Here is a 12,637-nt window from a genome sequence, read left to right on the forward strand (position 1 = left end):
ATTGGTCAAAATTATCCTTAGTGGAATAAGGAAATATTTCTCGATTATGGAGGTGACAAAAGGTTCGTCGTAAAAAGTTACGTCGATGCAAGTTTGACACAGATCTGGATGACTCTAAGTCTCGATCTAGATACATATTGAAAGTGGGAGCAATTAGCTAGAGTAGCTCCGTGTAGAGCATTGTAGACATAGAATTCGCAAAATACTTATGGATCTGTATGTGACAGACCCGTTGACTAAAATTGTCTCACAAGCAAAACATGATCACACCTTAGTACTCTTTGGGTGTTAATCACATAAATGATGTGAACTAGATTATTGACTCTAGTAAACCCTTTGGGTATAGGTCACATGACGATGTGAACTATGGGTGTTAATCACATGGCAATGTGAACTAGATTATTGACTCTAGTGCAAGTGGGAGACTGAAGGAAATATGCCCTAGAGGCAATAATAAAGTTATTATTTATTTCCTTATTTCATGATAAATGTTTATTATTCATGCTAGAATTGTATTAACCAGAAACATAATACATGTGTGAATACATAGACAAACAGAGTGTCACTAGTATGCCTCTACTTGACTAGCTCGTTAATCAAAGATGGTTATGTTTCCTAACCATAGACAAAGAGTTGTTATTTCATTAACAGGATCACATCATTTGGAGAATGATGTGATTGACTTGACCCATTCCGTTAGCTTAGCACTCGATCGTTTAGTATGTTGCTATTGCTTTCTTCATGACTTATACATGTTCCTATGACTATGAGATTATGCAACTCCCGTTTACCGGAGGAACACTTTGTGTGCTACCAAATGTCACAACGTAACTGGGTGATTATAAAGGTGCTCTACAGGTGTCTCCAAAGGTACATGTTGGGTTGGCGTATTTCGAGATTAGGATTTGTCACTCCGATTGTCGGAGAGGTATCCTAGGCCCTCTCGGTAATGCACATCACATAAGCCTTGCAAGCATTGCAACTAATGAGTTAGTTGTGAGATGATGTATTACGGAACGAGTAAAGAGACTTGCCGGTAACGAGATTGAACTAGGTATTGAGATACCGACGATCCAATCTCGGGCAAGTAACATACCGATGACAAAGGGAACAACGTATGTTGTTATGCGGTCTGACCGATAAAAGATCTTCGTAGAATATGTAGGAGCCAATATGAGCATCCAGGTTCCGCTATTGGTTATTGACCGGAGACATGTCTCGGTCATGTCTACATTGTTCTCGAACCCGTAGAGTCCGCACGCTTAAGGTTTCGATGACAGTTATATTATGAGTTTATGCATTTTGATGTACCGAAGTTTGTTCGGAGTCCCAGATGTGATCACGGACATGACAAGGAGTCTCGAAATGGTCGAGACATAAAGATTGATATATTGGAAGCCTATATTTGGATATCGGAAGTGTTCCGGGTGAAACCGGTATTTTACCGGAGTACCGGGAGGTTACCGGACCCCCCCCCGGGAGGTATATGGGCCTTAGTGGGCCTTAGTGGAAGAGAGGAGAGGTGGCCAGGGCTGGGCCGTGTGCCCCTCCCCCCTAGTCCGAATAGGACAAGGAGAGGGGGCCGGCGCCCCCTTCCTTCTCTCTCTCCTCTTTCCCCTCCTCCCGAATCCTATTCCAACTAGGAAAGGGGGGGAATCCTACTCCCGGAGGGAGTAGGACTCCTCCTGGCGCGCCCTCTCCTGGCCGGCCGCACCCCCCCTTTGATCCTTTATATACGGAGGCAGGGAGCACCCCTAGAGACACAAGTTGATCCACGTGATCATATTCTTAGCCGTGTGCGGTGCCCCCTTCCACCATAGTCCTCGATAATATTGTAGCGGTGCTTAGGCGAAGCCCTGTGACAGTAGTACATCAAGATCGTCACCACGCCGTCGTGCTGACAGAACTCTTCCCCGACACTTTGCTGGATCGGAGTCCGGGGATCGTCATCGAGCTGAACGTGTGCTAGAACTCGGAGGTGCCGTAGTTTCGGTGCTTGATCGGTCGGGCCATGAAGACGTACGACTACATCAACCACGTTGTGCTAACGCTTCCGTTGTCGATCTACAAGGGTACGTAGATCACACTCTCCCCTCTCATTGCTATGCATCACCATGATCTTGCGTGTGCGTAGGAATTTTTTTGAAATTACTACGTTACCCAACAATCATTTCCTTAGACCATGAGATTGTGCAACTCCCGGATACCGTACGAGTGCTTTGGGTGTGCCAAACGTCACAACGTAACTGGGTGGATATAAAGGTACACTACAGGTATCACCAAAAGTGTCTGTTGGGTTGGCACGAATCGAGACTGGGATTTGTCACTCCGTGTAAACGGAGAGGTATCTCTGGGCCCACTCGGTAGGACATCATCATAATGTGCACAATGTGATCAAGGAGTTGATCACGGGATGATGTGTTACGGAACGAGTAAAGAGACTTACCGGTAACGAGATTGAACAAGGTATCGGGATACCGACGATCGAATCTCGGGCAAGTATCGTACCACTAGACAAAGGGAATTGTATACGGGATTGATTAAATCCTTGACATTGTGGTTCATCCGATGAGATCATCGTGGAGCATGTGGGAGCCAACATGGGTATCCAGATCCCGCTGTTGGTTATTGACCGGAGAGTTGTCTCGGCCATGTCTGCATGACTCCCGAGCCCGTAGGGTCTACACACTTAAGGTTCGATGACGCTAGGGTTATAGGGAAAGTATGTACGCGGTTACCGAATGTTGTTAGGAGTCCCGGATGAGATCCCAGACGTCACGAGGAGTTCCGGAATGGTCCAGAGGTAAAGATTGATATATAGGAAGTATGGTTTTGGCCACCGGAAGTGTTCCGGGCATCACCGGTAGTGTACCGGGACCACCGGAGGGGTCCGGGGGTCCACCAGGTGGGGCCACCAGCCCCGGAGGCATACATGGGCCAAGTGTGAGAAGGGACCAGCCCCTAGGTGGGCTAGGGCGCCTCCCCACCAAGGCCTATGCGCCTAGAGAGAAGAAGGGGGCAAACCCTAAGGGCAGATGGGCCCTAAGGCCCATGCCTGGTGCGCCTCCCTCTCCCCCCCACTTGGCCGCCACCCCAGATGGGGATTGGGGCTGCCGCCACCCCTAGGGTGGAAACCCTAGGTGGGGGCGCAGCCCTCCCTCTCCCCCTATATATAGTGGAGGCAAAGGGGCAGCCCAACACATGATGTCCTTCCTCTGTTGGCGCAGCCCTACCCCTCTCCCTCCTCGTCTCTCGTAGTGCTTGGCGAAGCCCTGCTGGAGTCCCGCGCTCCTCCACCACCACCACGCCGTCGTGCTGCTGCTGGATGGAGTCTTCCCCAACCTCTCCTTCTCCCCTTGCTGGATCAAGGCGTAGGAGACGTCACCGGGCTGCACGTGTGTTGAACGCGGAGGTGCCGTCCGTTCGGCACTAGGATCATCGGTGATTTGGATCACGACGAGTACGACTCCATCAACCCCGTTCACTTGAACGCTTCCACTTAGCGATCTACAAGGGTATGTAGATGCACTCTCCTTCCCCTCGTTGCTAGATTACTCCATAGATTGATCTTGGTGATGCGTAGAAAATTTTAAATTCTGCTACGATCCCCAACACGGGGGGGGGGGGGGGGGGGCTAGCACCACCGGGATCTCTTCTCCCACGACTTGCTAGATCTGGCGCGAGCGGATCGCGGTGGTTTTTCACGGCACGCTGGAGGTGGGGCGCGCCGGCGCGGGCTTGGGGGCGACGGCAGGGCTCACGCTCGTGGTTTTCCCTGGTGTGCGTGGGAGTCTGCTCGGGCCACGCGGCGCCGGCCCTCGGCAAGCGGTGGCGGGCGCTGGGCTCTCGGCGACGCTTCGGCGTGTGTTGGCGGCGGTGGTTCATGTGCGCGGTCGGCGGCTCCGTCTCTGACCCGGACGGCGCGGGGATGGCGGCGGCCCGGCATGGCCGGCGATCTGGATGCGGTGGTGCCGGCGGCTCGCTGATCTGCCGGTGCTCCAGGGTGGTGCTAGTGGTGACGGCGGCCCGTGCACGATAGTTGGATCCCTTTGAACTGATCTGGGTGAAAACTTGCCTTCTGCGTCTGCTAAGGCCGGCAGTGGCGGCGCTATGTGCGTCGTTCCCTTCCTGAAGGTATCACCATGGAGAAGTTCAAGGCCACTCTCTGCTACCTCCGAGGGAAACCCTAGATCGGATGATCGGATGACGGCGTCGCTTTAGTGTCGTTCCTCCCTTGGGGGCGTCATTCTTGGAGGTACACACGTGATCGAGGGACCAGAGGACGGATTCTTTGGTGGAGCGGTGATTCATCCTACACACTGATGGCGACGGATCTTAACGGCGTGGCGCAGTGCAGATTCGGAGTTTGCTGTGGGAGGATATTTTCGCGCAGGAGGACGACGCTGTCGGGCGTCATGGTGGCGTCGATGACAGAGAGACCTGGCACGGTACATTCAACAGTACAACTCTGAAGATGGATTGGTGGCAGGTGGCTGCGGCGGCCTCGTATCCGGTAGGCGTCCTGGTTGAGGAGTGTGCCGGACTGTTAGGTGCTCCATACCCGGCAAGCGTCCTAGTTGGGATCTCAGGTCTTAGATGTTTAGGTTTGGCTGCGATGTCTATTTGGTATTGGGCCTAGACTATCTGCGCCCCTTCATCAATTGGATAGGTGTAGCAACAGTTGTTGCTTAGACAGTGGCTTTAGTCTTGTTGTTGTATGATTTTATAAGGTCTTATGAGAATAATTAATAAAGTGGTCGTATACATCGCTCAGATACATAGACCGGGGATCATCCTCTTTTTCTAAAAAGAACTAAGAGCATCTACAACGAACTAGACAGAAAGAAATCCTTCGATAGCGAGAACATTCAGAGTTAGTAGTTGAGTAAGTATAGATTCACTCAAATCTGGACCCTAAACATCTGCCGGTGCGTCCCCACATATAAGAGGACAACGTGGTGCCTCCCGCGAATGTCCTCCTTTGCAACCAAAACCCGCACTTTTCAAACCTCAAATCCATGTAGACACATGCGCACCCATCGGCGGGATGAGGATTCGGTTAGAGCTTGCTAGATCAAGGCTGTGGGCGCGGGAGACCAATACACGAAGGCCCTTGCTTCGATTATGATGCAGATCTCATGAGAAATTTGGAAGGAACGAAATGCAAGAATTTTCCGCAACACAACCGCTCCAACAACGATTATCGTCGGCATAATCAAGGAGGAAGCCCGCCACTGGGCGCTTGCTAGAGCCAAGCTTTTGAGCCTACTTATGTAGCAAGAGTAGAACTTTATTTTCCAGCTTTGCGGCTTATGTCTAAACCTTCTCCTTAATTAATGAAAATGATAAATCTTTTGTCTTGTTTATTTTCAAACATGCACACCCATCATTTGACGATATGAATACATGTAACTATGAATACCACACACAAATAAAAGTTATCCGTACATAAAACTACATATTTCAAACATAAATTGTTTCGGAGTGCATAATTCAAACATAAAATTTATGGATTTTCAGCGTGGGTCCACATATGCTCTATAAGATTATTGAGTACTTACACATGGACATGTACTCCATTTTATAGTTGTGCACGTTAAAGGTGTAGGTGCACGTCGGAGCATCCCCATCACAGATTCTCTTCAACAACGAAGATCATTGCATGGCATTGATGTCATTGTGAGAACTAGACGTACCAAAGAAAGCATGCCAAAACCACAAGTCCTTCGATGTCACTGCTGCAAATATGATGGTGGCCTCTTTGGTGTGACCTTAGTACTGTCTGCGCAAACCTTTTGAGCAGTTCTTCCATTGCCAATGCATGCAATCAACTGAACCGAGCATATCGGGGAAACCTCTTGATGTTCCAATTGCCAATAACTTTTATGGGTTCTCAATAGTTGGTTCTCCCGGGTACTCCGGTCAAAAGAACCTTCACCATGGCCCATACAAATTTCATTGTGGCTTGTAGGCATGTGGTCTCTACCATGCGGATTTCAGCATCAGTGGTATATGCGGCTTTACCATAAGCAAGCATCCTGCGAAGCTGTGCACTTCTACAAAGGAGAGAAAAAAATTTGTTTGCAACAATCCTTCCTCAGCTTGAAGTTCAAAACAAATATCTGCTCATTTGAAAGCGACATCGAAAAAAGAACCTCATGGTATGTTGGGTCTAGTTTGAAGTAGTCCGTGTAGAAAGTCGTGCGCCAACTATCCTATCCCGGACAACCCTCCTGCCTTTTTTTATCGAACCCTTAAAGTTCAGAACATGCTTCTCTTACTTCTTCATTTTTTTCCCTCTATGTTCATCATCCTTTCAGCATCTCTTCATCATCTGATGAATCCATCGTTTGCCTACAAATGAGCAAAAGAATAAAAAACGCTCATACATTTTATCTAACACAAAGGGTGAGGTATGTCCGAAGGAGTAGGACATAACGAGGTGGAGTCTGGTGGTGGCACGGACTACAACGTTGTGGGTTCTGGTGGCTGCGCTGTGAGGTGGGGACGACGGCGGAGTTAGGGCCGCGGTTGAGCTAGGGTGGTGGCGATGCGGACAAGGCATAAGAGAGGAGAGGAAGATAGCAGGTTGAGCTTTGTTGGGGATGATTTGAAGAGATTTGGGATGGGTTCGGCCTGTCAAATCCAACACGCTGGACACTTCCAGGCAATTTTCAATCCAGGTGATAAACATGTTGTCCATCGGTGTCCAGGCAATTTTCAATCCAGGTGATGACCATGTTGTCCATCGATGCGTTTGGGGAGGATTTGAAGGATCCATTTGTAGATGCTCTAAAAGGTTGGTATTGGTATTTCTCAGATTAACTTGGTGTTTCGTTCAAATTCAAACTAAATTTTGAAACAATCAAAGACAGATGACGAGGTAGTATCTTTTTCTTAGAACTAATATGAAAATGCAGGAGTATATTTGAAGAATTTTAAAAAGAAAGCGAGAAGAGAGAAAAAAGGCTAAATCTTAGGGCCAAACTCAAAGCCCATAATAATATTTCAAGCCCATCGGCTCGTACAGTTTCCCAACGGATTTTCTAACTGAAGACGGCTCTGTTTCGCTGTTAAGAAAACACTCATCTGGCAGCTTAGCACCAGGTACCAAATGGGAGAAACGTGATATAGTGCTAAGCTCAAATAATACATGTTGAATTACATTCAACCCAAGGAACCCGGGTAACAAAACCAAGATAAATTGACTCTAACAACGAACGTACAGTTCAATCCGGGGGTAACAGAACCCAGATAATTCAGCATCTATCCGTCAGACACACAGCTTCGATAACTCAACTGAACAAGACGCAAAAATGCCATATGTAGGGTATATAAGAGGGCACCTTCTCCACGTCTGATTTTGGCATGGTGGCACTCATCTCTGACGGTGGGAAAACCATTCACAACAGGCAGCCTCTCGATGTTCAGATCAGTCGTCCTCCGTGTCGTTTGCCTTCTGCTTCTTCCACTTATAAGCAGCTTCCAGTATCTTAAGGTTCGGCGCCAAAGTGACTTCATCAGGGAAGATATAATCAATGTACTCCTCGTACCTGGTAGAGCAAATGATGTCAGTATATTTCTAAATTTGTGGGAAGTAACCACAAAAGTATTATGTGAGATATTGTTAGCGCTAGTTGTTTTATATTGATTTCTTAACAGAATTTGGACATGGCCACAGAGCATGCTAAACGTGGCAAGCCACCAACTTCTGAAAATACAGTAGTGCCAAGAATAAAGAGCAGAGTAAATAGCATACGCAATATTGGAGCCATCGTCTGTGGGGAGTGGTCTCTTCCTCTTGACTTTCCTTGGCGCCTTCTTCTGCACTAACGTGACATCACCAAGATCACCAAAGCTCAACTCTTTTTTGAGCCATTCTTCCAGGAGCATCGCTCTTTCTTCCTTTAGCTCTGCGGCATTTGTCCTGAAGTAGTCGAATGCCCTTTCAAAGACAGCTGACCACCATAACAGAGCAATGTCAGATTTAGTGCACCATGAATCGCAAAATGAACATAAAAAGGATTTACAGATGCCCAAAGTAGGTTCTCTAGCTCGTTACTCACCCCGACACCTCCGGACCCGCTCGAGCTGCTGTTCCTGATAACCAGCATCATTCTTATTCTCCTCACTTTCAGCGTCTTCTCCCAAGCCAGCTGAGGCCTCGAATTCAGCAAAGCTGATCCATACCTTCAAATGCTTTGTTCTATCAAGCAGTCTCTCATAGAGTTCTCTTGCTCTATCAAATTCATCTTCATCAATTTCAAACTGCAAGTACTCCTGTAAGTTCAAAAGGCAGAAGAGTTAGTAAGCATCCCTAATAACTAAAATCACAAGTAGACCTGGAAGTAAAAGGCACTAAAAATGATTCAGTTAAGCATAAGTCATTTTTCTTAAATGCGTCATTTTTCTAGATGTCTCAAATGTAACATTTACATCTAGTACGTATTTAACAAGGATCAATGCTGCATCTTATATAGATAAAATCTCAGAAACATTTCCTAAGAATAAAAGGCCCATGTTACACAATGCATTATTTGGACATAATATATCAGATGACAGCGCACTGGTTTTTTCTCTCTTAAAACTGTAGCTAAGAGATCAAAAGCATCCGGACTGGCTGTTAGCTTTAGTCGTTTGGCACTCTTCCTTCATTCTCATTCAACAAGGAGAAGTGTCTAATCAAAATCAATGATTGAGGCTCACGTATATTATATGATGTCGTCCTGGAATTGAACTAGCGTTTATAAGGTCAATCAAGTTCAAACAATTCGGCTCTGCAAGATCAATCAGATATCAAGTAAGAGATAGGTGCTTCCTATTAGTTATAGACTGCTTCTGTGACAAGTGGATCCCTTTAGGTTTAGTTGTTAATTGTACTATTCTCTTCAATCATTAAATCTTCCGTATTCCTATTGGGGTCAGTGGTCTTCACAACTCACTGAGTCTGGATTCGTTCCATGGGTATTATTTGATGAGTGATCACCAATCTCTTCCAGCAGCACAAGGAAGTGTATGTTTTCAGTTGCTGACTGGACACATATAGTTCCAATGGCTCTGCTTTGCCAGGGAGAAGACTGAAGAACACAAGTCAACAAAGTCCCACCTAGACCTAAAAAAAGGGGCCTCAACTATGACGATTCTGAGCATTGTCCAACAGTTGTTTTTCACAAATAAGTTATTAACCATTCAAGCAACTGTGATGGAGCGCAGAGGCTGAAGAGACATGGTTTAAAAATGCTTTGGTAGTTACTAAGACCTGATAATTTTTAGTTGGCAGGATATAATGCAAAAAGTAACAGATCCAGAGTAATCAACTAACACTCATAATGCCATAAGTTGAATAGTACAAAAAAATAAAAAGGCTGGTCTTCGGTTTCCAGAACATAAAATGAAGCACAACCACCTTTTCCCATGAAATAATCTAGTTCATGTAACCCTCAAAATAGTGCAGAGCTCAACAACACATCGATCTCTGATCTCTACTGTCTACTCTTTAGGTGGCGTGTCAGCATGTTACAAAATTAACCATCATATCACATCACAGCACACATGAACAAAGGTGGCGAATAATACCAACACACTTCCATGCATAAACACTGAAATTATTTAGATATATGAGCAGATCAAATATTATGATATAATAAATAACGTTAACACAGAACTTCATGCGTGCTTATTTGAGGAATAATGATACATAGGAAAAGTATATTCAATAGTTCACTTACAAAACATAAAATGTGAATCAATTAAGAGGACAGCAAGGACAACATACCTTCCATAGAACTTCAGGCGTATCAAGGGCTGGCTGAGCGATAGCAAGCTCATATATTGATCGAGCACGATCAGTCTCACTAAGGTTTTTTTCCAGTTCGGCATACTTCCTCCAGGCATAACAATTTGCTGGAGACCATTCGATGTATTTTTCATATAGAGTTCTACAGCGGTCAAAGTTGCCCAGATAAAGCTCGATCTCAATGTACTTTTTGAATATTTTCCCCTTGGGCGCCATACCTATTGCATTACCGAGAATCTGCCGTGCAGCCTTTATGTTCTTCTGTCTTATCTCAAACTGCGCGGCCATCAGCCACAGCTTAGCAAAAGTAAATTTCTTGTGTGGAATGAGTTTCAGACACTCCCTGTAGACCTCCCGGGTCCTTTCCATGTCCTGTGCATCAAGTTCCTCATACAAAGCATAGTTTATCCAAAGGTAGATATACCTCTGCCAGTACCGCTTCTCTTCTGCAGGAGGAACATTTGCGATACTCCTCTCGTACACATCCCTGATCCTGTCCTTGTTCCCGACGCTCTCCTCCAGCCTGATGTAATCAAACCATGAGTCGTAATTGAGTGGGTTCTTCCTCACCTCATCTTCATATTGGAATCTCCGCTTGCCCACAATGGCATCCTCAATCCCCTCACGGTCACCAAATTGTTTCTCAAATGCCAGGAACTTCCTGTAAAGATCCTCAGCCCTGCCCTTTGGCACTCTGTCAAGCGCATACTTGTATATCGCACGAGCACGCTCCACCTCCCGGCACTTTTCCTCGAACTCAGCAAATGCTACAAACAGCACCTCCGCATCTTCATCATCCACAAGCAGGTCCGCTGCACGCTCATACACACGCCGTGCCCGCTCTACTTCTCCCCGTTTCATCTCAAACTTGGCATACCGGATGAACGTGTCGGGCCGCGGGTGCTCGGCGACAAACCGCTCATAGATTGCCCTAGCGCGCTCAACCTCCCCATATCGCAGCTCAAACTTGATGTATGAGTTCCAGCCAGCGATATCAGGGCGCCACCCCATCCAGCGCTCAAAGACCTGCCGAGCATTGGCGACAGCACCAAGAAGCTCCTCCATATGGATATACTTGTACCACAGCTGGTCGATGCGGGGTAGGAGCGAGACGGCACGGTCCCAGACGTTCCTGGCATGGTTGACATACCGGTTGCGCATCTCGAACTCGGCATACTTGAGCCACAGGGTGTGGTCGCGGTGGGCGACGTCCAGGGCGCGCTCGTAGACGGAGCGAGCCCGGGCGAAGTCCTTCTGCCCCTCCTCCCACTTGGCATACTTGACCCACGCCGAGACGCTCCAGCGGACGCGGCGAATGAGGTCCTCGAACCTCTTGCGCTCGCGGAGCCGGTAATCCGCGAGCTCGTGGACGTCGGTTATCTTCTGCTTGGGCGGGCGGATCTCGGGCTCCTGCCGCTCCCGGGCCTCCCGGAGGATCTGCTCGGCGGTAATCTGGACCCCCGCGGGCGTCTTGTTCTTCACCCGCGTCGCGCGGGGGAGCTTGACCTCCGTGTCGCGCTTCGTGAGGAAGCCGAGGCTCGCGTCGGGGGCCGGCGGAGGCTGCGCTTGGTCGGCGCCGCCGCCGCCGCGGGTGGTGAGCGCCATGGCGGCCGGTGTTTGTGCTAGGGTTAGGGTTTTGGGAGGAGGAGAATGATGGGAAGGGGCAAGGGACGGGGTAATTGGATTTTAGGTCTGCTTGTACGCGCGGACGGCGGCGCGTCGGAACTCGACGCCGGAGTGGGGCGGAGGAGGGCGAGGAGATGGGGCGGAGGAAGGCGGCGCGAGGGGGCGGGGCAGATCGAGCGAGGCCGAGCGGCTCGGCTCGATTTGGGGTTCGGTCTTTTTGCTGGATGAGGGGTTATCTGTAAAACGTAGTTTAAGTGCTCGTGTTGGAATATTTATCACGAGGGGGTTAATACTTAATGCTGATATCGATATTACTCGAATACCGCCTAAAAAAAATACTAATCGAGCACGCGCGAAACACACACCGTAGGAACCAAACCCAAAACGAATGAGTTCAAAAATAAAAAATCCAAAACAAATGTCTACTCAAATTGGCCAAGTTCAAGTATATTTGAGTTAAAAATATTTGTGAAATTTGTAGTATTATGTCCATCCCCGTCATCTTCTAGCCCCTTCGCAATGCAGTGACAATCGTAAACAAATACCATCGCAAAAAAAATACAAGCATGTAAATTGAAACTATGCACATCTCGTTCTTTCCGTTCCGCCAACACTTCATTCTCTATCGAGTTTATTGGCCTCTCCCTCGAGGATTCTAGTAAGTACTCCTTAATGTTTAGTAGTTTTTTAGCTTGTTTTCGTTTCTATATGTCACTCACTCGGTGTGCTCCTTCGTGGCTACCCTCGACTCTGAGGTTACCTTCGGTGTCAGTTTAGTATCAATTTATTTCTAAAAATGCGCTTTGCAAATAACTTTCAATGTAATTTTGTGCTAAACAAGTCTTGTACTCTTCCACCCATTTAAGTTGGCATTAGGGTGTGAAGTGAGATAATTATACCTACGGTCCTCGTACTCTCCAACATGTAACACAACGGTCTCGGGACTCGCGGAATGCTCCACTACGGTCCTTAAATACGAGGATACGCTCCAATACGGTCCTGGCTACGTCTCACTCTAGGCCTCGCGCCCAGCCAGGTGCCACGTCAGTGTACAGTAGATGTGTGGGCCCCATGTCAGCATAGAAGAGAGAAAAAAAGGAAAAATAAAATGCTACGCCGAGGATCGAACCCGAGACCTCTGCGTAAGAGAGCAGCCGAGCTAGCCACCAGGCCGACATGTCAATAACGTAAGAACCAATTGGAGCAATTACACAT

The 12,637-nt window shown here is 47.6% G+C and overlaps 1 protein-coding gene across 1 annotated transcript; it reads right to left on the minus strand.

The window, feature by feature from the left end:
• Positions 1-6,957: 6,957 nt before the first annotated feature.
• On the minus strand, positions 6,958-11,646 carry LOC125525597 (crooked neck-like protein 1). The gene is made up of 4 exons (XM_048690613.1): positions 9,776-11,646; positions 8,067-8,280; positions 7,760-7,958; positions 6,958-7,553 (listed from the first exon to the last, which is right to left on the minus strand). The coding sequence occupies exons 1-4, from the start codon at positions 11,399-11,401 to the stop codon at positions 7,433-7,435; spliced, it is 2,160 nt and encodes a 719-aa protein (XP_048546570.1). The 5' UTR covers positions 11,402-11,646; the 3' UTR covers positions 6,958-7,432.
• Positions 11,647-12,637: the final 991 nt, after the last annotated feature.

The sequence above is a fragment of the Triticum urartu genome, chromosome 7 (assembly GCF_003073215.2).
Source record: "Triticum urartu cultivar G1812 chromosome 7, Tu2.1, whole genome shotgun sequence".
Classification (NCBI taxonomy): domain Eukaryota; kingdom Viridiplantae; phylum Streptophyta; class Magnoliopsida; order Poales; family Poaceae; genus Triticum; species Triticum urartu.

Excerpts from the sequence above, each read along its gene's own strand:
- LOC125525597 (XM_048690613.1), bottom strand. The coding sequence starts at position 11,401 with ATGGCGCTCACCACCCGCGGCGGCGGCGGCGCCGACCAAGCGCAGCCT. Across the intron at positions 7,959-8,066 it reads GCGGGTCCGGAGGTGTCGGG|CTGTCTTTGAAAGGGCATTC; the intron begins GTGAGTAACGAG and ends TATGGTGGTCAG. Across the intron at positions 7,554-7,759 it reads GACGATGGCTCCAATATTGC|GTACGAGGAGTACATTGATT; the intron begins GTATGCTATTTA and ends TTGCTCTACCAG.